The following is a 22,562-nucleotide window of genomic DNA, read 5'->3' as shown; positions in this document are numbered from 1 at the left end:
CCATCGTTGGCTTGACGGTGCCGTCCTGTTGGCCATGGCCATCGCTGTCCGCGCCATGCTCGTCCGTGGAGACATCTCGTGCCAGACTGAGACTGGGCCGGTCCTCCTATATCTCTCTCTTTTTCTCCCAAAAGAAAGCCGGGAGTCTCCTTTTGTCACGTCAGGCAATGATCGGTCAACAGTCATCAAACATGATCTTGCATGTTCGAACTGTTCTATTGACAATGGGGTGGAGTAAACGACGGCGATCGATCCGGGAATTTGCCATCCCAGTTCGAACGACTTTTCTGTTTTTTTTTTCACCTACCGCGTGAGCCGTCCGTCACTTGTACTGTAAGATGCAAGTATTTTTTTTTTGTTTCCTCTGTGTGTTATCAACCTAGAACTCGTATCAGTGAATTAATCTGGATTTGAGAGCAGGAGAAGTGATGAAAAGAAAATGACTCAAGAGGAATGAACCACGACGAGGTAGCAGCGGCAGCAGCATCCCTACTCCCCAGCTCCCACGTTTCTCGCCTACCGCAACCCAAAGGCTCTGTTCACTTCTCTTATAATCGGTCTTTTTTAGCTAGAACAGTATTTTTTCTCACAATAAATCAGTCGAAACAACGTTTCGGCTTGTTTTTTCAGCGAAGCAAACGGAGCCAAAATGTCATGACACGCGTGTGAGGCACCAAGTGGAAACCGAGACCTGCCACGGCACCAGGTCAACACCCAACCGCACAACGCCAACACACGTGAGATGACTGCGCCGCAATGCCTATATTAGTCAGAAGCGGCCGGTGCAGGAGCCCGGCACACGGGATCGGCCAGCCAAACGGTGGTATAGCACGGATATACTACAGCAGAGTCCTCGCTCTGAAAGCCTGTAAGTGTCCTCGCTCACTATATATATATATACATCCTAAAATCACAAAAGGTTTTTGAGTAGAGTAGTTTCTTCATCCGGTTCCGTTCTCGATCCTCATCTCGGAAGGTCAAGGTCGCCATGGCGGGAGGCAAGGTTTACTCGTTTGAGGAGGTGAGGAAGCACAGCGATCGCAAGGATTGCTGGCTCATCATCGCCGGCAAGGTACGTACGTACTTAACTTACGTAACAATTGATCTTCGTCACCGAAAGCTCCGACGCAAATATCCGTCGACGTGGATGAAATTTGATCCGATGGAGCAAATCAAGGAGCAAGCGTATGCCTTTCTTCCTGGTTTGAACGACCGTACGTGTCTAACGTCCCCAGCCTTGCTGCTGCTCTCTCCTCAGGTGTACGACGTCACGCCGTTCATGGAGGAGCACCCGGGCGGCGACGAGGTCCTGCTGGCGTGCGTCGGTAACTATTTCCAGTTTCCAGAACGGTGACGAGTTAGTACTTAGCAGTGCTTACTGATGATGTCCACGACTCACCGCCGCCGATGTCTTCGTCTTGCGCAGGCAAGGACGCCACCGCCGACTTCGAGGACATCGGCCACACCGACTCCGCCAAGGAGCTGATGCCGCAGTACTGCATCGGCGAGGTCGACGCGGCTACCATCCCGGCCAAGCTCACCTACGACGTCGTCACCAAGGACGCCAGCAGGTCCGAGAAGGCCACGACGAGCGGCGGCACTTGGGCCACGCTCCTGCAGCTCGCCCTGCCCGTCTTGCTGCTGGCCCTGGCCTTCGCGCTGCAGAACTACACCAGGGCCAAGGCAGAGTAGACAAGACAAGATAGATACCGTCGTTGATTCCGCTGTGTGTGTGATACCGTCGTTGATTCCGCTGTGTCGCGGGCCTGCGGCCTCTTGGAAGCATCTGAAAGCTGGATTAGTTGTTGATGCGAGTCTGATGTGACGTACTGTGACAAAAGTATATCGAACAGGATGTATACTGCTAATTAATCCGCTCGTGGTATCGTTACTTTCGTAATAATGGTTAAAGTTTGTTCCAGGTAAAGTTTTTGTCACTGTTGGGTGGTCCATCATTTCTAATGTTTGTTAGGGGGGCCATAGAAAGGACTGTTACGTTGGTTGTATAGCTGCGTAAACGAAAATATGAATAACTTCCAACTGAAACTTCATATGTTCAGCCTTCGTTCAAACCAAAGCACTTCAAGAACTATTTTCCACAAGAAGCTTCATATAATACCACTCCACTCCTTCAGAAACAAGCACTTCAGGACTCGCATTTCTATTCTTTCAAAAAGCAATCACCATTCTGAAGAACAATTCTCAATGCTCCATGTGCAAGAGGCAGAAAACCTTCCATTAGCGGCAATGTCTACAAATGATTGGATTTGAAGCCCGATGTATATACTGCAAAAAAGTATATCAATACGGGAACCATAGTCTGTATAAGCATTATCCTAATGATCATTTCTAGGATTGTATTGTAAAGGAGTATAAAATAACTTCCAATAAGGGTGAGAACAAGAACCTATACGGTGAAAAAAGAATCTTTTACATGTGTAACACCGACTTAATTAATCTATGAACAACATGTGAAACTGAATCACTTACAATATTCCTGAGGGTGATGTTACAATGTTTACAGCTCAATATGAATCATCTCTGGATTTTTTTTGGGTAGTCAAGGGTCCAGGAATGATAGGTATTTACATCGTCACTCGGGCATGTAGATTTCCTTTTCTGAAAATTCTCCTCTTAAGGCTTGAACTCATGATTCACCGAACAAAGTGTGGGCGTCCGACCCAGTTTGTCTTAGCAGACCCAGTTTGTCTTAAGCATGAGTGGCTGGGAGGTCAAACAACCCACCACATGGCCACATGTCTGTTCCCAGTATGAAGGTTTCCATTGCATACCTTGGAACTCACATTGTATGTTCTAATTGCTGAGCTAGTTTTGTTAAGTAATTAATTCTAAGAGTCCAATGTATACTCCTGACGCTAGAAGCCTGCTTCCAGCTGAAGAACTTGCTCTTGTTGTCCTCTGATAAAAGAGGTCAACTCTTTTGGTGCAACAACCGACTTTAGCCACTCTTGAAGCTCCTCGCCTTCAACCTTTTCGTTCTCTGAAAAACGCATGAAAACGAGAAGCTAAACACCACACATAAAACAACTTTTATGTTTACCTGATGAGGCAAATAAAATGGCATATAGCAGAACCATAACATAAGACGTCCAGATCATTAGGCAGATCACCTTCTAAATATGCTCCGAGGCCTTCCAAAACTGCAGGATTAGCACGAATAACTGAAAGAGCTACTTCCAGTGCCGACTGTAAAAGCGCTTTTACTTCCCTCTGAACGAGATCAACTAGATGGCCCTGCCATTAGGTTCCAAATTTGAGCTCAGTGCTTGCAGATGCAGCTTAATAGTTCTTGAAGGTGCAGGAAAAGTTTTGAGGCAAACCTGATCTCGTCCCCATGGAGAGCCACCAGAGTCATCTAACCCACCATTTGACAGTGTAGCAAGTGATATTGGCCCGATGCGCTGATTAAGACCATATTCTGCTACAGCTTTGTAGGCCATGTCAGTAGCACGTCTTATGTCATCAAGAGCACCAGTGGAAACCCGTCCTCCTAAAACAACTTCCTCTGCTGCCCTCCCACCCAGAAGTGTTACTAAATGGCCACGTAGTTCATCAACAAAGAGTAAATATCTATCCTCTGTGGTGGGAGGGGTGTACGTGAAGCCTAATGCACCTCCTGATCTTGGCAATATACTCAATTTCTGAAAATCAGCATTAAAAAGTAACTCAAATTAAATCTTTTTTCTCAGACCATTCTATCAGTAGTTGCTTAAGTTCAAACCTCCACACGTGGCTGTCCAGGAAGAAGGTTTGCTACAGCAGTTCCCACAAGTGCATGACCAACTTCATGCCGTGCAACAACAGCTTTTTCATTACCCTTCAATTTTGCATGCTTTTTCTCTATCCCCTGATAATATAACGTTCACAATTAGCTTCCAGCACAATAGCACGAAGAACTATCATGACTGACAACTAGAATACAGAAGAAAAAAAAGATATACTCCCGGACATGATTAGATATACATGCTGACATATCAAATGCCATATGCAGAGAAGAAAGAAAAAAGACATGAAATGTTTTTTTACAAATGGTGAAGATGTTGCAAGCTCTGTGCATGGCATGGTTAAATAAACATAGAAATAAGGAAACAAGAAAATTGTATCTTACACTTACGCATAATACAATCTGGATAAGAAATTTCAAATTTCATAGTACAAGTCCTTCAGGTAAAAACCAAAAAAAAAAAACTCAACCTGCAGGGGGTAAGACAGCCACCAGGCATTGCATTAGGAAGAAGACCTTCTCACACAGGTCAAGGAAACCCCCGAACCCCTGCCCCACCCATACATAGCGGGTAGAAACAAAACAATTGAAAAATAAAAAAAAATGAGGAGAAACAACATACAGCTATAGATCGCTCAACCGCACGGATGAAGTCAATCTTTTCCACTATTTCTTTATTTAATCGCCCAGCCAACAAAGCAGCTTCATTTACCAAGTTTGCAAGGTCTGCTCTGTATAGTATAAAAATTATTTAACATGTCAATTTGAAATCTATACAAGGCCAAGATCAAGATATTGGTGGAATAAGTTCTACCCAGTAAAACCAGTTGTCATTGCAGCAATATCGGCTAGATCTACATCTTTACTCAGTGGAAGCTCTCTTCTGCTCACATGAACTTTTAGAATTGATTCTCTTCCAAACCTATCAGGAGCTTCAACCTGTTATTTAGACATTAATGACATCTGAGAAAAGTTGAGCACATAGCACCATATCTTTTTGAGAAGGGAAACTAACCATAACTACACGGTCAAATCTCCCAGGGCGCCTAAGGGCAGGATCCAGAACATCGGCTCGATTTGTTGCCCCCAGTACAATGACAGCCGAGTTGGTGTCAAAGCCATCCATTTCCTGCGGAGAACCCAAAATTAAGACAGTTAAACCAATAATAATACTGTTTCTACCCTTTCTCATCAAAAAATATATATTGCGTGATAAAGCAGTATTCTTAGTAGTGAAGTAGCGTGACTCAAATCCCTTTTAAGTTTTACCAAGAACATAGAACCAATTATGAGCCAATAAAGGCACAGGTAGAAACTTTAATTGGGTCTCAACTTGCGATGCAGCTAATTTGGGAATACTCAAGAAATGAGAAAGAGCACTGTCCTACCGTGAGCAATTGGTTTAGTGTCTGCTCACGTTCATCATTACTGACAATGCGATATCGACCATCACGGCTTTTTGCAACGGCATCAATCTACAAAGACAAGCCAGACAGATAGGGGTTAAGCATAAAATTCAGTACATGAAGCTAGATCGTATCATAGATGTGTAGGTTACCTCATCGATAAAAATAATCGATGGTGATTCCTTTTTGGCCCTAGCAAATAGGTCACGTACTCGAGCTGCTCCCATGCCTACATATAGCTCAACAAATTCACTAGCAGAGCAACTTATGAATGGGACTTCTGCTTCTCCTGCTACGGCTTTTGCAAGAAGTGTCTTTCCAGTCCCTGGAAGACCCACCTGTAGATAAAGAATTACATTATGGTAACAAACACAATTGTCAAGCAGTAGTCTACATTACTAAAAGAATTTGCAGAACCAACCAATAAGACACCACGAGGAGGGCGAGCACCAAGACGAATATATCTTTCTGGGTTCCTTAAGAACTCCTGAACAAAAAATATGTATGGACCAGCTTATTTCCCTTCATTTGATTGCTGCAAGTACTACTATCGAATTGTAGGATCCATTACATTAAAAAAAAATTGTAGGATCATACCACAATTTCTTCCAGCTCTTCTTTTGCCTCATCTACTCCAGCCACATCAGCAAATGTAACTATATCCGTACTTTCGGAAACTTTTGTGCCGCCGGAATTTGAATTCTTCCTATTCCTCAACTGACCAGCTGAATTCTGTGTTTGCATAAGAAATTAGATACATACAAATGAAATGCAGCTAAGTGAAGAGTATGCACTTGCCAATTGATTGAGGTCATGCATCAGTACCTGAGAAAAGCTTATTGGCAACCGCTGCAAAACTACTGCAATCAATACAACATAAATAAGAGCTACCTGCAAAAGGTAAGGGCAGTTAGAGTGAAAGGCACCAACTGAGGAGGGTGTGTATGTAAAGAATACAATCACATGTATATGCATATAGATAAATGCAAGCATGTGTGAGAAAAAAAAAACTATGTGCCCGTATAGATGGAATTTCAGTCCTGTCAAATTCCTATTTACAATCCTCAATTAGGATCCCATCTCCTCTACAAGGTTACACAAAACCTAATGCATTAATTTGTCGGTTCCAGATCTACTTTAACATATGCAGGTGTAAAGGGTTATAAATCATCACTTTATCTACAGTCCGAACACTGGATCATATCATATTGCTGAATCATTAGTTACAACAGTATGATCAACTAAACATGTTATCTCCTGAGTCTAGCAATAAAACAGAGCAGACCATATGGTCATGCTGCATCTCTGGAAAACACTTGGATTGAAGTCAGTACAAGTATAACATTATAGAGCAAGCATTTCAACAATTTCAATGCTTAGAACATCTTTGACTTTCCAATCTCTGTCATTTTACATGCTTAGATACAAATTTTAAAATTCCTAATCTGGTGTAATTGGTACTACTCCTAAATTAATTTCAAGCCACAAACTTTGCATTTGCATCAGAAATATGTTTCAGCATAAGTGCCTTACTAGGGCAGAATTGAGCATGCCGCCGGACCTCTTATCCGGTGACCCAAATTCAACCATGTTTTCCACCATCTTCTCGTATGGTGTCTTTATGTCCACTGGACGAGTCGTCGTGAATACAATTCTCCTTGAAGCTCCAGTATTATCAACGACAGCATCTGTTCCGCGCTGTGTTGGTGTCTGCACCACACGGACCTGGGACTCAACCTCTGGGCGGAGGCGGAACATGATGTGCACCCCGTCCACCTCAACCTTCTTCACCTGGTCCTTGTCTATGCTCGCCAGGAAGTCGCTGTATGGTACACTGACGTACGTCGTCTTCGGGCGGGGCTCTGAACCAGGCAACGCGATCTCCGGTCGAAGCATGCGCAGCGCAAATATGGCGAAGCCGAGCTGGAGCAGGAGGAAGCCCATCTCCCGCCCCTGCACTATGGGCTCCCATAGCCACCGCCCGACGCCTCCTCCCCCCTTAATCAGCCTCCGCCGCCACTTATTCTCGCCCCTCTTCGACGAGGGCGGCGGCGGCGTCGCGGCCGCGCTCGTGGTGCTCGTGCCGGTGCTATCGCCCCCCGACTCCGCAGCCGCGTCGCGGTCGCCATCCCCGGACGAGGACGACGGCTCGCCGTTGCCGGAGGCGCCGTCGCCGCCGCGCTCAACATTCGCGCCCGCCGCTGGCGGGCAGCGGCGCACGCGGCGGTGCACGAGCGCGAGCCCGAGGCCCCGCGGCGGCACGGCGGATATCCGGATCGACGGTGCGCCTCTCCCGGCGGCTGCGGCGGGTCGCCGGGGGAAGGGGCGTAGGAGCGAGCGGGACGGGGATGCGATTGGGAACGAGGCGAGGGTTTCCGCGGCGGCGCAAGCCATACGGAGAGGAAACCCTTGACGTGCTAGCGTACGGGTTGAGCGAGAAGCAACACCACGGAGCTCGCCCAACTCCGCCGCTGCTGCGCACGTGCGCGTGGAGGAATCGGTTCGCGGGGGGTGGGGTGAGGAGACGAGAGAGGAGAGGAAGATGAGGAAGGAAAGAGGCCGATACGAGACGAAGAGGGATGGGGGTGGCCGTTTGCTGAGTATCACGCCGTCAAGCCGGGTTGCTCCTCTGCCCAAGCCTACTCCTGTAAACAACCATTTCTTACCTCTAACTGACATATGGGACCCAAACTTGTAACAAGGCCTAAGGCCCATCGTCAGTGACTCCTTCTTGATGCTTTCAGCTTGGGCGGGAGCCGGGTGGAGCTTATCCGTTTGGTTTGAGATATCGCACGGAGTTGCTGGGGATGTCAGTGAGAGAAGGAGTGTCTGTCAGAATGTGGGGCACTCGAGATATTTTTTTTATTTTGATTGGGCACTCGAGATATTTGGCGCGTCGGATGGTGCAGGGCGTCGAGCTTATGATGTCCACAGAAACAATGGACGACGGCTGCTGAATTTGGGAGTATCTTCTCTAACGAACAAAAATATCGATTTATGAATTTATTTTGGCTGTGAATTGTTTAACTTAGTTGGCCTAGCCTACACCTCTCCTCTCTTGTCACGGTGGATCGGTGGCCCACTTTGTTGTTATAAAATATGGTTAATCTTGGAATTTTTATAGCAAATTTGTTTTATAGCATGGAAAATATATGAAACCAGTTTTAGATTTTTTTTTTCTTCTAAAATCGTACTCTATCTATCTGTTCCTATCTTGGAGTTATGTGAATCTTCTATGATCTCTTTTTCATGCTTATTGTGAAAGTACATCTAAGCCCCCTAATCTGTTTTGGCGGTTGAATGATAAAATGACTAATGAGTTTGATGGGCTTGGTTAGATTTCATATAAATGATTGTATGGAACTAACGTCATATCTAGAATACAAGAAAAGGCAAGCAAATTGGTTAATGAAAGGGGGGGGGGGGGGGGGGGGGGGGGGTTAGAAATGGATATCATTCCGTCTCAATGAAAGCTTTTGCATGAATGAGAAGATATTGGCAGTTCATTGATAGTTATCAAGAATAGATCATTGAAGAAATGAAAAGCAATGATCAAAGTACTAACAGACAATATATAATGGATTTATCATGTCTCGGTATTGGTTTGCTTCTATGACAAAGGCACCATAGCGGTTAATCAAGGCCACTAGCTCGTCTAGTTACTATGCTATAATAATTTGTGATAGTTAGTGTTGTTGATAGGAGTACAATGAAGGGTCCTGTGTGGACCGGTGGATGATCCAATGTCACTGCTGTGAAGACTTTAAGTTGGACATGCTTTGTTGGAACATACTTGTCTCATGGTGTCGATCATTTAGGTCCTTGGACTCTCAAAAGTAATATTATCCCAAATGATGAACGGTGAACAATCAATCACTTGTTTAGCTATTACTCAGGCTAAACGGGAAAATGACATTTTAAACAAAGATAAAAGCGGTTGATTAAATGGAGAGAACATACCACCATGCAATGTTTAAAAGGTGTGTAAACGAGCTAAATGACCATTTTAGGTGAACACCGCTCAAAATGCATTTCTATGTACTTATGGTATCATCCGGGTACTCGAACTCTAAAAATGCCTTTTGGGGTACTTGAACTTGTCTTGGATGCCATTCAGGTCTATAACTAACTTGTCTTGATGCCATTCAGGTCTATAACTATCAAAATATTATTTTTATTAAGTACTCAAATTACTTTGTCATCTAGGTCTAAACGGGCTCCAACCAACGCACATGTTGGTCTCTAGTGGTCCATCTATACGCTCTGCCTCTCTTCTAGTTTCATCTCCATGCTCTTCCCCTCTCTCCACGTTTCAATCCTTGTGGCATACTGGCATTGCATCATAGTTGCTAACTAGCCATTCTCAATTCATGCCTCTATAATCCTCCACATCAAAGGTCATGATGTCATTAATAGTGGGCACAATAAGACCAAAGATAGTGTTTATTAAGCGAAAGAGGTATAACAAATGATTGCTTTGCCGTTAAGTTCCCTGATAACTCAAGTGAGCCAAATTGGCTCGCCCCGCCCGACAAGCTCCTCATAGCTAACGTTGGTGAGGCCAAATGAACTTGCCTTTAACTAATCGCGCAAGTAGTTGACTGAGTGTTTAAGGCCTTGTTCGCTTCTCTTATAATTTGTATTTTCAGCTTGTTTTTTTTTCAACCGGAATAGTGTTTTTCTCTCACAACAAATCAGCCGTAACAGTATTTCGGCTTGATTTTTCAGCGAAACGAATAAGACCTAAATCTCTAACAGATTTCCTTGTTTTCTGTGCTGGCAAGGATATTCCTTGCTATCTCAGGCTGGCTAATTTCTCTCTCACCCTGGTGAGATGAGACTAGCCTAGCGTGGCAAGGTGAGGTACTGAAGTGAGGCGAGCAAAGAAAGGTAGTGTTTAGTTTCTAAAATTTTACAAAATTTTTCAAGATTTCTCGTCACATCGAATCTTTGGACGCATGCATGAAGCATTAAATATAAATAAAAAATAAAACTAATTACACAGTTTAGACGAAATTCACGAGACAAATCTTTTAAGTCTAATTAAACTATGATTAAACACTAATTATCAAATCACAACGAAAATACTACCGCACAATTTCGCCAAAAATTTGCGCAACTGAACGAGGCCAAAGCAAAACTGTCCTTCGTCAAGGCAAGCCACCGAATCTGCGTTGACCACCAATGCTACTTGGCTCATCCATGTCCCACACACGTGACGAGAGACAGTCAGACAGCTCGAACCTCGAAAAGCAGGAGCCCAAAGCCGACTGGACACAAAACAGAGCCACAGAGGAAATGAACCCGATGGTCGTCGCCGCCCCCACGCCATCCCCATTCGTCGCTTCAACCCGCCGCTTCGCCCCTCGCCTCCGCTCCCTCCTCCCCGCCTCTGCCATGTCTTCCGCCGCCGTATCCTCCTCCGCCCCAAGCCCCAGCTCCGGCACTGGGGAAGAGGCGCAGTTGGCCCCGCTCCCGCACTCGACACTCGAGATCGCGGGGGCGCGCCGGGGCCTTCTCTCCGGCTTCGCCAGCCTCCGCGCCCCGTACCGTGCCTTCCCCGTACTCGCGTCGAACCGACACGTCGAGACCATCTTCGCTGCGTTGACGCGGTCACTCCCCGCCGTTAAGCTGCGGCGCGAGTGCCTCCGCGCCCCTGACGACGGAGCCATCGCGCTCGACTGGGTCTCAGGCGACGACCGCGCGCTTCCGATGGATGCTCCGGTGCTTATACTCTTGGTACGGTGCTCCTTACCCGCTCGCGTCGTTGCCCGTTGCAGTACTGACTGCACTGTACACGCAGGAAGCGTAGTGCGTGCTCTTTTAAGCGTCAATGATGTCTGTGATTAAGGCTTTGGTTTTCGTTGGAAACGTGGAATTGAGGTTATGAGATGCGAATGTCAACGGTACCTACAGCATGATGATGTGACGCAACTAAGATTTTACTGTCTATTTTGGTAATGCTAGTATATTCTAGTAGGGCTGCAAGCGATCTACAGCTCATTTCAGTTTGGGGAGCAAAAGGAGTTAGCAGGGAGTTTTAGATGATACCTCACCATTAGACAGCCCATGGCTTGTATGTAATTTGCTTAATTGATATAACTGTTGTCGGTGTCGTGGGCTCTTGCTGCACAAGTGCATCAAGCGAGCAACAAATAGAAGTGCTGCAGAATTTTAGTGTCTGGGTTCTGGTATAGTTTGCATAGGTTTAGGCCGTTTAATGAAATAGGCTGCAGTACTGTAGTAGTATAATCTGGAACTGAAAATGTAATACTGTTATGAGTTTATGACTTAATAGGAGTTTGGTTCCAATTGCATAATCTGTTTACATTGTGTACTCTCAGCATATTCAGATGATGAACCAACGTCCATGCCAAATGCTAATAGGATCAAGTCTCGAACATGTTTCAGCCCTTGTGTTCTTCAGCATGATGTAGAATGCACAAGTTTCAAGGATATGAGGATACTATTTCTCATAATCCTTTGGAATTGAGTTATAGTTGAAATTCCGTAAGAGCCCGGCAGGGTGGGGGGCTCTAGGCGGTGGCGGCTAGGGTTGATGGCGGTGAGGGCGGCGGCGCTAGGGCAGGGAGAGAGAGAGAGTCGGCACAGGGGAGGGAAGAGGACAGAGGAAGGATAAGCCTGAGGCTGTTCTTTCTTGATTGCAATGATTACATAGCCCCTCTACTTATAGTCCTGGGTAGACTTGTCTCGTAAGTGACCTAATGAGGGAAGTCCTTATAGATATGGACTACTCCCAATCTATCTAATCTCAACCGATCCTATTCCTATTCTCTTTCCTCTATTGGAGATCCTCCCGATATGGATAGTGGAGTAGCGGGAGACCGCCCTTGCCAGGCGCGCCTCCCTCCTTTGCCGCGCGCACCCCTCTCCTCAGGTGGCGCAGCTGGCCTGGGCCCCTCCTGGGCCCTCCATCGGATGCATGACAAATTCACCATAAGATACAAATGGAATTAAATGACCCAAAAGTAACTTTCACCTGAAGCAAAGCTAAAGGGTGTGGAGCCGAATAATTTTCAATTCCATTATCATTTTTGTTTTGCTTATAGCCTAATGTAAGTTTGATGTCTTTTCAGCCTGGTCTTACAGGTGGAAGTGATGATACATATGTAAGGCATATGCTTCTGAGAGCTAGAAGCAAGGGATGGCGTGTTGTGGTGTTTAATAGCCGTGGATGTGCAGACAGTCCTGTTACTACACCCAAGGTACTTCAGATACTTTTTCCAATTTTTTATTAGCACTGTAAAGCTTATTATTTATAGCTCCCATAGCTCATTAAAAGTTTCAAAACTATACAATGGACCATATTTTCCCTTTTGATACTTGTCAGGGAGAAGTGCTAAGATCACATTTATATGGTTTGATTGATTGAGAAGTGCACTGCCCCCTTTTAAGTTAATTATCAGCAGCAGTAGACACACCCATTTTGTTGTGGTAAGCTGGACAGAACTGAACCTCTTATTAGCTTAGAGCATCTCCTGTGCTGCCTAAGTTGGCTCATCCCAGTTCATATGTGCAAACTGTCCAAATATATATATTTTTTCATGTTGGCATCTGGTGTGATAAATGCACTCTGTACACCATTGCTTCTGTGTACTCTTCGCTGATGACTGTTCCTACTCAGGGACGTTAGGGTGTAACCAGAAACTGACTAAAGGGCGAGTGAACTGGCTTTTACTGTAAAACTTGACATAATTGGAGTTTGGAACTGAAAGTAGGAAAAGTTTAAAGAACATTGAAGTGAATGATTAACAATAAATTGCATTGTTGCTCAACGTTGAAGAGTTTTTTGGTTTTATTTTGTGGCTACTTGCTGCCCTAGTAAAATAGGCCACCTTGTGTCCTTAAACTGATTTGTCTCTCATAAATTTCTAAGCTTCACCCTGATGAGTACAGCATACCGATAAAGTGGCGATATGCATGTTGCCAATCAACATCTTTTACCATGGGGCCTTGAATCAAACTCAATGGATAAACCTTGATGAGGAAACCTAGGAGTTAACAAAGTGTACATAATAAGTAAGGAGATAAAGATAACAAATGAAATCAAGGCCTGAAGCTGTAGCGGACCATCTTCTTTTTAGGACATATGTTGACTTGCATCTTCTGTCATGTGCAGTTCTATTCTGCTTCATTTACAGGGGATCTCCGCCAAGTTATTGGTCATATTTTAGGACATTATCCCCAGTCTAATGTCTATGCTGCCGGTTGGTCTCTTGGAGCGAATATTCTTGTGCGCTACCTTGGCGAGGTGAGTTCTGCACCCAGTGATAAGCAGTCTACAATAATTCTTTTGTATTGTACTATTGTCACATTCATGTGATTGCAGTTCCACTTGAAGTTTTGTACCTTATACATCTTTCTGTGGTGAAAAATGATTAGTAGCTAACTCATATATGCACTAAGTTTCTTTGGGTGCAACAAGTGATCTGTCATACGCGTCACCCCTCCCCCTCCTGTTGTTCCCTGGTGCTTCTTTGTATCTTCCTGCATAAAACTATGTATGGTTGATCACAGATATGTATTTCCTCCAGCAGCTCATAGCTTATCTTTATGTGTATATATTCTTTTTCAGGAAACAGATAAATGCCCTCTATCTGGTGCAGTCTCCTTGTGCAATCCTTTTAATTTGGTAATTGCAGACGAAGATTTCCACAAAGGATTTAACAACGTTTATGATAGAGCATTGGCTTGGGCTTTGACGACTATATTTAAGAAGTATGCCTTTTTGTCTCCTCTCATCAAATCTTAGTGACATTTGTACTCGTTTATGATTTCTAACAGCTGATCTTTAGGGATTTGAACAAAATTTAGGCATGCTCTCCTTTTCGAAGGGCTGGAGGGTGAATATGATATTCCCAAGGCCGCAAATGCAAGAACTGTTAGAGATTTTGATGAGGGGCTAACCTGAGGTTTGCTGCAACTTCTAACCCAACTGTACTAGCTGTAGTTTCTATAGTTTTCCTGTTGGCACCCCCACATTCCAAAGGGTACTTCAATGGTTTGCAGTTTCGTTTGGTTTCAAGTCAGTGGATGATTATTACTCCAATTCAAGCAGCTCGGATTCTATCAAGAATGTTTGCATACCCTTACTGTGCATACAGGTCAAACTTTATCTATTCTCTGTGCTTCACTAGAAGCTAAGACATTAGGAACAATAAATACAGTTTAAGAGCCTGACGTGTATTATTTCTTAGTTTTAGATCATGCTTTACTCAGTACTATGACTGAACTTTAACCCAAAGCTGTTAAACTACTTGAATTAAGAATATGGAAGTTCAATTAATCTATGTCCTTTTGGTTCTATCATTGGAATACAACCTGGGGAAACATTTTAACACTAGCTTAGGTCTTGCATATTTAGAACCCTTACTTGAGAAAGTTGGTTCATTTGTGGTAAAGTTGTTTGTAAAACTCTACAAAGCAGCATGCATGGTTTAAAAAAAAGAGATTTAACAGTTTCAATGATTAGCGTGTTTATGTGCATATATTGTGAGGTCAAAGCATGTCTTTTATGTTATAACTTCAATCATAATTTAGTTATGTGCAGGCTGATAATGACCCAATTGCACCATCCAGGGGAATTCCTAGAGATGATATCAAGGTATCTGCTTTTGTTTTTCACCTAATAATGACTCAGAGATGATATGTTGCATAAGATCTACTCCCTCCGTTCCAAATTATAAGTTGTTTTGGCTTTTCTAGGTACATAGCTTTTGCTATGTATCTAGACATAGCGTAGTATCTAGGTGCATAATAAAAGCTATGTATCTAGAAAAGTCAAAACAGCCTATAATTTGGAACATAGGGAGTACATATTTTGTTTCACTCTAATCGATGAGTTAGCCCCTTGAGTTAATATGAATCAACAAATTGTAGGCATACCTCAAACAGTGCAGCTTTATCGCCCATATATTTGTACCTTTTGTTTTGTTAATTACTTAATTGTGCTATTCCTGTGCTTTCTTTGGCTAAAGCGAGAATCTTAACTTGGAACTAGGAGTTCATTAACGATACATACATTGATTACACATTAGATGATAGGCTTTGGTTTGGTGTCATGTTCTAAGTGTAGATTAACCATAGCAAAATAATCTCAGATGAAAAAGTCAATATAAATAACATAGCCAATGTTGGGCCTAGGACAAGTCCATTTTGATTGTGGCAAGTTCAAATCATCCAAATTATACTTCTGTTAACAACTTATTTTTATGGGGGCAATAGTCATGTTGAAAGCAATAGAATCATTGGTCGCTACCTCCAGCATCCTAGGTGCTGGGGTCTGGGGTCTTTTTGAGTGTTTTTGTGTATTTGTACCTAGGCAGGATTTCTTTCCCCAGTCCTTTGTACTCTTGTTCTTTCTATCTTAATGAGATGACAATGCAGCTCTCCTGCGTCGTTCGAGAAAGAAAGCATTAGAAACATCAAACATACTATCTGGTAATTTGAGCTTGAATAGAAGTAGAGCAACCTAAGGGCATGTTTGGATTCCGCCTGTGAGTGTCCTGCCAATGGGTTGGCGGGCCAAAACTTACGTATGTGTGTTGCATGGGAAGCCAGGCGTGGGCATGCCAGTTATTGACCTCGATCCAAACGACCATGTTTGTGCTGGTCAATGGCTAAAAATTGGCTTGGCAAGCATTCGCATCCAAACGACCAAACATGGCCTAAATTTTGACTAATATGCAGAGACGCGTGCCAAAATTGGACAATTTTTCAAGCTGATAACTGTAAATGTCATGTCAATTAGTTTCTTGTTTGATTCTGCTTTGAACAAGTCGACTAATAAGTCACGTTCCCTGTCGTTTCAGGCAAATAAGAACTGTCTACTTTTAGTAACGCCACAGGGTGGTCATCTTGGATGGGTAGCAGGTGACGAAGCTCCATTCGGATGTGTCCTTGGACAGACCCAATAGTGATGGAATATCTGGAATATCTCGAAAATGAGAAGGACTCTAGTACAAAAAATAACATATCCTATGAGCAACAGGGTGTTTCAGAGGCATCAGTACCCCATCTAACTGTGCATGGCCAAAGATAGTAATATTTCCCTTCCCAGAGTTACATATGTTTTTTGGAAATAGTTAGTAGTTCATTTATCTGTCTGGTCTGCTGCTGCGCTTGGTACATGGTTCTTCGTCTAGAGGTACGTTCCTGTAATTTAATTTTGGGCCTAAGTTTGTATTTTGATGTTCTTCCGTCAATACTTTATAACCTTAGCAGGGACATTGCTTGTGCAGGTCTAGTGGTCTACGCATGTGCGAGAAGATTTCTATGTGAAAGATGTCTGGTTCTGAGATTCTGAATAAAATATGTGTTGTCCAATTGTTACTGCTCAGGGGTTTCATCCGGTGTTTGAAAGGGATTCTCCGTAAGGGCATGAGCTCTTCTGCAATGTGTGAATCTTAATGCAGAGTTGATGGCGATGGGCACAAACATCATGTAAATTTGACAATGTCCTTCAGGGCAAACAAAAAAAAAACGAGAATTGTGTCTTATTGCCAAACTTAATCTTTGGCAGCATCGAAGAGTTTCTTTTGTGCTCATGCTAACACACATCTCATTTGCTAAACATAATATTGGATATTGGATTAACCTATGGCAATCTGATCAAATACTAACAGTTGTTGAAATGTTCTACGATCCTATTTCTTCCACAGATGCTACCAAATATAGATGATGATTTCATTGAAGTCTTTGCACCAGAAACTTAAATACTACCATGTCTAGATTTCCCATAATACTAATATGGTACTCCCTTCATCCCACAAAACTCGTAAATCTTACTTTTCAAGGCAAGTTTAGAAGTGTGAAATTACGTATGTGCTCTTCCTACCTCCTTCTCTGTGCTACAACTCAGGAGCAATCTAGAATGTTCCTTCCAAGTACTACATGAGATGGGTTGATTTTCCAAAGGTGCAATGTTTTTTTACTGGTGAGGTTCATCTGAAAAGATAACCTGAACTTTAGGATTATATGAATTTTGGGACAATATTTGAACGGTAGGATTACATGTTTTATGGGACGGAGGGAGCAATTCTTTATGGGACTACATGCTTTGTGGGACGGAGGGAGTAATTCTTTATGGGACTATTTGAGGCTCCCCAGCGTGGCTGTTAATGACTTCTTGTAATCTTATCAGGTGCACGCACACTGGATCTATGAATGAAAGGAAGTGGTTGCGTAGAGGAATGACCCCTTTTCGTCGATCGAGGTAAAGTACACTTCCTTTTCCGGTTCGTTCGTTCGCACGTACTAGACAAGCCAGTTCATTAGCACGTACCAGCTTGCCTAACTAGCCAGTCCTGTCCTTCAATAATAGGGGTTGAGCCTACCGAGAACCATTCCGATCATTTTCTTTGGAGGGGGCTTGGGGAACCTTTCGTTTAACTGAGCTATTTTTCGAATTATTTACGGCGGCGGTGGAGCCGTAGGGGAGGGGAGGACGACTGTCCGCCGGGTTATGGCGGAACGTACAGTACGGGGCCGAGGCTTAAAGCGACGGTCGACGATCATGCCATTTCCGGCATGTGATCGTCAGTACGCTGTACGCCACGAGCTCGCTTGGCTTGCCAGTTGCCTCGCGCACTAGCTAGTACTACGTACTAGCTCGGGCGTGAAAGCGAGAGATGAGCGCGCTGCACTGCACGTGATCGACATCGACCGGCGGCCGGCGATAGCGGCATAATTTAGATGCAGGGGTCGGGGCCCAGCCCCAGCCCCAACCCCAACCCGTCCAGGCCCGGCCGCATCCGCATGCATTGCACTGCAACACAGCACGCTAGCGCGGCCTCGGACGCTGGGGCCCAATACGGCGCGCGGTAGTAGCCGCATGCATGCAGGTAGGATGGTCCATCTCGGGCCGCGCCTACTTACACTATGCATGGCCACGGCCCACGGCGGGCGCGGCGCGCGTGTCCAACTGCGAACTCCATGGCTCCATGCCATTGCCATGGCACGTTGCTTTCTTCGCGCGCGGCCGGCCCTCTACCATACCTTAAATTTCTAGGAAATTTTACCCCCAAATCACTCTCTACCATGAGCACATCAAAGAAAGTGAAGTTTTACTAAAAAGAGCTTAGCGTCGGATGCCTGCTGGAGGAAGAAGAACAGAAACGCAACTTACGAACCCAGCAGATTATGACCCCGTTCGGCTCGCTGAATCTTGGTTGAAACTGACTGAAAAACACTGTTCTGACTGAATTGTTGTGAGAGAAAAATACATTCCAACTAGAAAAAAATCGAATATGAGGTAAACCGAACGGGGCCATACTATCCTCCAGACAAAGTGCGTGTACCCAGACAGCGAAGTGCCGATGGGGAACGAAGCACTTACCGAAAGCTAGGCGAAAGCCGAGCGGGATAAAAAAAAGCTCCGTCCACGCGCCGCTCCGCGAGGGGAGCTCTTTGTCCGCCGTCGACGGGCGCACCAGCAGCACAGCGCACCCCCCAAGTTCAGTCCCCCACGAGGACCGCGCGCTCGACGTTGACGCGGCCTCCGCGCCACTCGCGCGCGGCCGCGTGCCGCGGCCCGTCGACGTCGTCGCCGCGGGCCCGGCCGGCGGTTGCATTGCTCGACACCTAATCGAGTGGACCGGAGAGTAATTAAGTAAATCCTCGGCGTTAACTATTGGCCCATCGGCGACAGGCCATCCTTAACGCAGGCGATCAGGCGCGGGATCGTGACCTCGGACACCGCACAGGTGTCGGCGTTCAGTGGTGGCAGTGAGGTGAGTTCGTCAGGCTGATCTGGTTTGGTGCTGGTGGTGTGGCTGCGATTTTGCGTCGCTTCAAATTTGTGGCACCGAAGGGCAGAGCCGCAGAGCGTTCATACTAGTATTTTACTTGAGCAAGCACTACGTGAGCGATGACTCAGCATAGTACTGACCGGTGCGCGGATCACGTGCCGGAACCGGAACTTGCCGAAACTTGACAATGAGCCTGTTCCTTCGTTGGTTTCAGCCAGCCCAAATTAGTCAGCCAATAGTATTTTTCTTTCACAACAAACTAACATCAGTCGGTCCAAATCAGCTCAGAAATCATAAAGCGAACCGGCCGAATGGATCAACCTCTTCATGGCGATAAACTTGCACGTCGATGAATGTGTAGAAGCAAAGCTAGCACATGAACGACTGACATGTGTCCAGCTCTTCATGGCGACTGCCTGAGCAACTCAATAGTCTCTTTTCCCCTCGGACTAGGCGTGCGCTACTCATTCGGATTTTTCTTAATTACAATATAGATTCCCTGCCGTTTTAGTCCAGCCGTGACCCGATGCAACCCCGAATCCGTCGAATTACTCCAGGGCACGTACAGAAAAACAGCGGAAGACGATCGACTTCACGTCACGAGCCAGACCAAATGACCAATAGCTGCAAAGGCTAAAAGGACTACCGCGCCGAAACCGAACGACGCCGAGCGAGCACGCACGCGGATCGGCGGCCGGTCCGACCATCGGTTGTTGGACGCGGATCTCGCGGGACACGTAAACACCGTGCCGCCGATAAGCTCATTTGACTTTCAACGGTCTGAGGAGAGAGGAGAGAGGAGGAGGAGGTGATGCGTTAGGAACTGAACACTGAACCGGCTGGACGAAAAACAGCGACCCCTCACCCGGCCAGACGGTAGTAGCATGAGTAGTAGGGGTACGACAGGAGCCGGAGCCTTCCACGCGAGCCACCGCGCTCACGCGACGTGACAAATGCCGTGCCACCTCGGCGTCCCGTCCGGGAGAAGCTCCCCGCCGCCGACGTCGACGCTGTCCCAGTGCGCTTCGCATCGCGCCCTGTGGCCGCTCTGTTGATGGAACCCGGGCACCACCCGGCCATGCCAATGGAAACTGGCGCACTCCAGCCGCTGCGGGAGCACCACGTGTAAGGGCCGGACCCGTCGCAACTCTCAAGACGGCCAGATAACCATTCCGTCCAGCCGTGCATGCGGTGATTGATCCGGGGGAAGGGGGTGCCACCGTGCGACCGGCCCGCCCGATGCGCAACACCTGGACGCGGCTCCAAGCCATCGCGGGGCCTACATGTTCTCCGTCACCGGGAGTGGCGCCACGTGTGCGCATCCCGCCGGCCGGACCCGTGCGCCGCGCACCGGTATAAAGAGCTGCCCCGCCGTGTCCCGAGCTCCACTCCACTGCTCCTAGCCTACTACACATACACAGCCACCTGCCAGCTTGGCTACCTAGCTTTGGCGAGCAACGACGACGGCGCTCGATCGGGTGCGTGCGTGCGTTCGGTTCAGGAGGACGGACATGGAGCGCGGCGACTGCCAGTTCATGGTGGTGCCGCCGCGCCACCAGTACGACGAGGATCACCAGTTCATGCACCAGCTGATGGTGGCGGCCGCGGGGGACCAGCAGGACCCCAACGCGGGCTCCGCGGGGCGGGGTGCCGCCGGTGGCGGTGGCGGCGGGGAGAGGAATTCGAAGCGGCGGTTCACGGAGGAGCAGGTGCGGTCGCTGGAGACGACGTTCCACGAGCGGCGCGCCAAGCTGGAGCCCCGGGAGAAGGCGGAGCTGGCGCGGGAGCTGGGCCTGCAGCCGCGCCAGGTGGCCATCTGGTTCCAGAACAAGCGCGCGCGGTGGCGCTCCAAGCAGCTCGAGCACGACTACGCCGCGCTCCGGGCGCAGTGCGACGCGCTGCACGCCCGCGTCGAGTCGCTCAGGCAGGAGAAGCTCTCGCTCGCCGCGCAGGTACCTACCGTAAATCCCATCCAGCGACACCACCCGATTGATTTGTACACAAACGTAGTGCGTCTCCCTGATTCATGATTTCAGCTTCTGAGCCTCCGCTGACGATCGATGTCTTGTCGATTGTTGATTTCCAGGTGGATGAGCTGAGGGGGAGGCTGAGCGAGCGGCAAGACCAGAGCGGCAGCTGCGAGGTCAACGACGCGGAGGCGGCGGACAACGACAAGAGGAATAGCACCACCAGCTCCCTGGTGCAGGAGGATGGCGCCACGCCGCCGGCTCTAGTAGACGCCTCAGAGGACTCGGCGGCGACCGAGTACGACTATGGCCACATGGCATACGAGGACCTGCACGATCCCTTCTGCGCCACTCCGGATCTGTGGGATACATGGCCGCTGCTGGAGTGGAACGCGGTGGCATGAACCCTCGAGGAAAGAAAATATAGTATTCGATCGTGTACACTCATCCATGTCTCTGTATCATAGTGTACGTGTGGTGGATTCATGGTGAATAGGTGATCCAGTTGATCCGGGGAGAGATCGACGGGAAACATATAGAAATGTGTATTCAGGAATCAGCTGGAACGACGACCGGTGGCTGGTGAGGGATCGATGGACCATGAAAGCTTTGTACACCAGTGATCGAGCGAGGGGTCCATCCGTCGGCCTCTCGATCGGCCGCCGTGCACCTTAGGATTCATCATGTTCGTGAGGGGTGTGATTCAGAGCCGAGGCAATGGTGTCGCACGTGGTTTACGCATGCTGTTGCTGCACTACGTACTCGATCGATCGCATGTTCTAGACGTTCCTGTCTGCTCGTCGTCGTCGTCGCCTGTAGCTGTAGCCCATGGATGTGTCTAGGACGTTCGTCGTCGTTCGTACCGGCGCCTAAGGACGACGGCTACGCGCCGAGGACGAGGAGGAAGACGTCGCCTTCGACGGGGCCGGGAGTCTCTGTCGCAGGCACAGGAGATGATCCCTTTTTCCGCTTGCTCGTTTGGAAGGATGCAGGCGACGCGCTCGTCGTGTCAGTCGTCCATTCAAGCCGGTGCTGTTGCGCGGGGCGCAAAGGCGGAGGAGAAAAGGTAGTTGTCGAGAACGTTCTCGATTGGTGGCCCGGCGGCCAGATGGGTGGTGGAAACGACTCACCGGACGAGAAAGCGATGCCCAACCGAATCACAAGTACGCGAAATGTTCCCACGAGCTCCCCCGAATAACTGTCGTGGGCGAATTCTCGGTGTAGTTACCTCATTTATTGGCTAGGAGCGCTCTATGTATAGGAGTAGTTTGTGATCGTTCCGCTCCACGCTTTTCTAACTTCGCTTCACGTTTTTTAACCAGCACTATGTTTGAGGAGAAAATGTGGAGCTGTGAGAGCATCTAAATGGATGCTTCATAAACTCTAGGTTTTTTTTTATAAAGCTGCTCCACAGAGTTCGTGGAGTAGTGCCCAACACGCCCATAGAAGTCAAGAGATGCAGAACTACTTATAAGTCAGGTATCATTTCGTACCGAAGTATATAAGCAATGGATAAGTAGGGACGAATCTATGAAAGAACACGGCTTGACGGAGCGAGTATTAGACTAAGTATATGGAGATGCGTTTCCATCCGAGATTATTTATTTTTTATAAAAAAAATAGATCTTAAAAGATGTAAATTTAAAATAAAATATTTGAGACATCAACAACTTCA

At 46.8% G+C, this 22,562-nt stretch overlaps 3 protein-coding genes and 1 pseudogene across 3 annotated transcripts; 3 read left to right on the top strand and 1 right to left on the bottom strand.

The window, feature by feature from the left end:
- LOC136477848 (cytochrome b5-like) lies at window positions 1–2,697 on the top strand. Its single transcript, XM_066476105.1, has 4 exons — window positions 1–868; window positions 977–1,072; window positions 1,259–1,325; window positions 1,427–2,697. The coding sequence occupies exons 2-4, from the start codon at window positions 989–991 to the stop codon at window positions 1,690–1,692; spliced, it is 417 nt and encodes a 138-aa protein (XP_066332202.1). The 5' UTR covers window positions 1–868; window positions 977–988; the 3' UTR covers window positions 1,693–2,697.
- A 66-nt stretch (window positions 2,698–2,763) lies between these two features.
- LOC136477846 (ATP-dependent zinc metalloprotease FTSH 7, chloroplastic-like) lies at window positions 2,764–7,682 on the bottom strand. The gene is made up of 13 exons (XM_066476103.1): window positions 6,685–7,682; window positions 5,977–6,042; window positions 5,749–5,883; window positions 5,573–5,638; window positions 5,304–5,489; window positions 5,134–5,220; window positions 4,761–4,874; window positions 4,560–4,684; window positions 4,368–4,476; window positions 3,743–3,868; window positions 3,342–3,662; window positions 3,132–3,255; window positions 2,764–3,001 (listed from the first exon to the last, which is right to left on the bottom strand). Exons 1-13 carry the CDS (start codon window positions 7,543–7,545, stop codon window positions 2,877–2,879), a joined length of 2,445 nt encoding a protein of 814 aa, XP_066332200.1. The 5' UTR covers window positions 7,546–7,682; the 3' UTR covers window positions 2,764–2,876.
- Window positions 7,683–10,379: 2,697 nt separating this feature from the next.
- Window positions 10,380–16,683, top strand: LOC136474468 (embryogenesis-associated protein EMB8-like; annotated as a pseudogene).
- A 3,616-nt stretch (window positions 16,684–20,299) lies between these two features.
- On the top strand, window positions 20,300–21,566 carry LOC136474467 (homeobox-leucine zipper protein HOX24-like). Its single transcript, XM_066472036.1, has 2 exons — window positions 20,300–20,872; window positions 21,007–21,566. The coding sequence occupies exons 1-2, from the start codon at window positions 20,432–20,434 to the stop codon at window positions 21,289–21,291; spliced, it is 726 nt and encodes a 241-aa protein (XP_066328133.1). The 5' UTR covers window positions 20,300–20,431; the 3' UTR covers window positions 21,292–21,566.
- Window positions 21,567–22,562: the final 996 nt, after the last annotated feature.

The sequence above is a fragment of the Miscanthus floridulus genome, chromosome 8 (assembly GCF_019320115.1).
Source record: "Miscanthus floridulus cultivar M001 chromosome 8, ASM1932011v1, whole genome shotgun sequence".
NCBI classification, from domain to species: Eukaryota; Viridiplantae; Streptophyta; class Magnoliopsida; order Poales; family Poaceae; genus Miscanthus; species Miscanthus floridulus.
The sequence above is the reverse complement of the archived record's forward strand: the minus strand, read 5'-3'. Positions and strand labels throughout refer to the sequence as shown.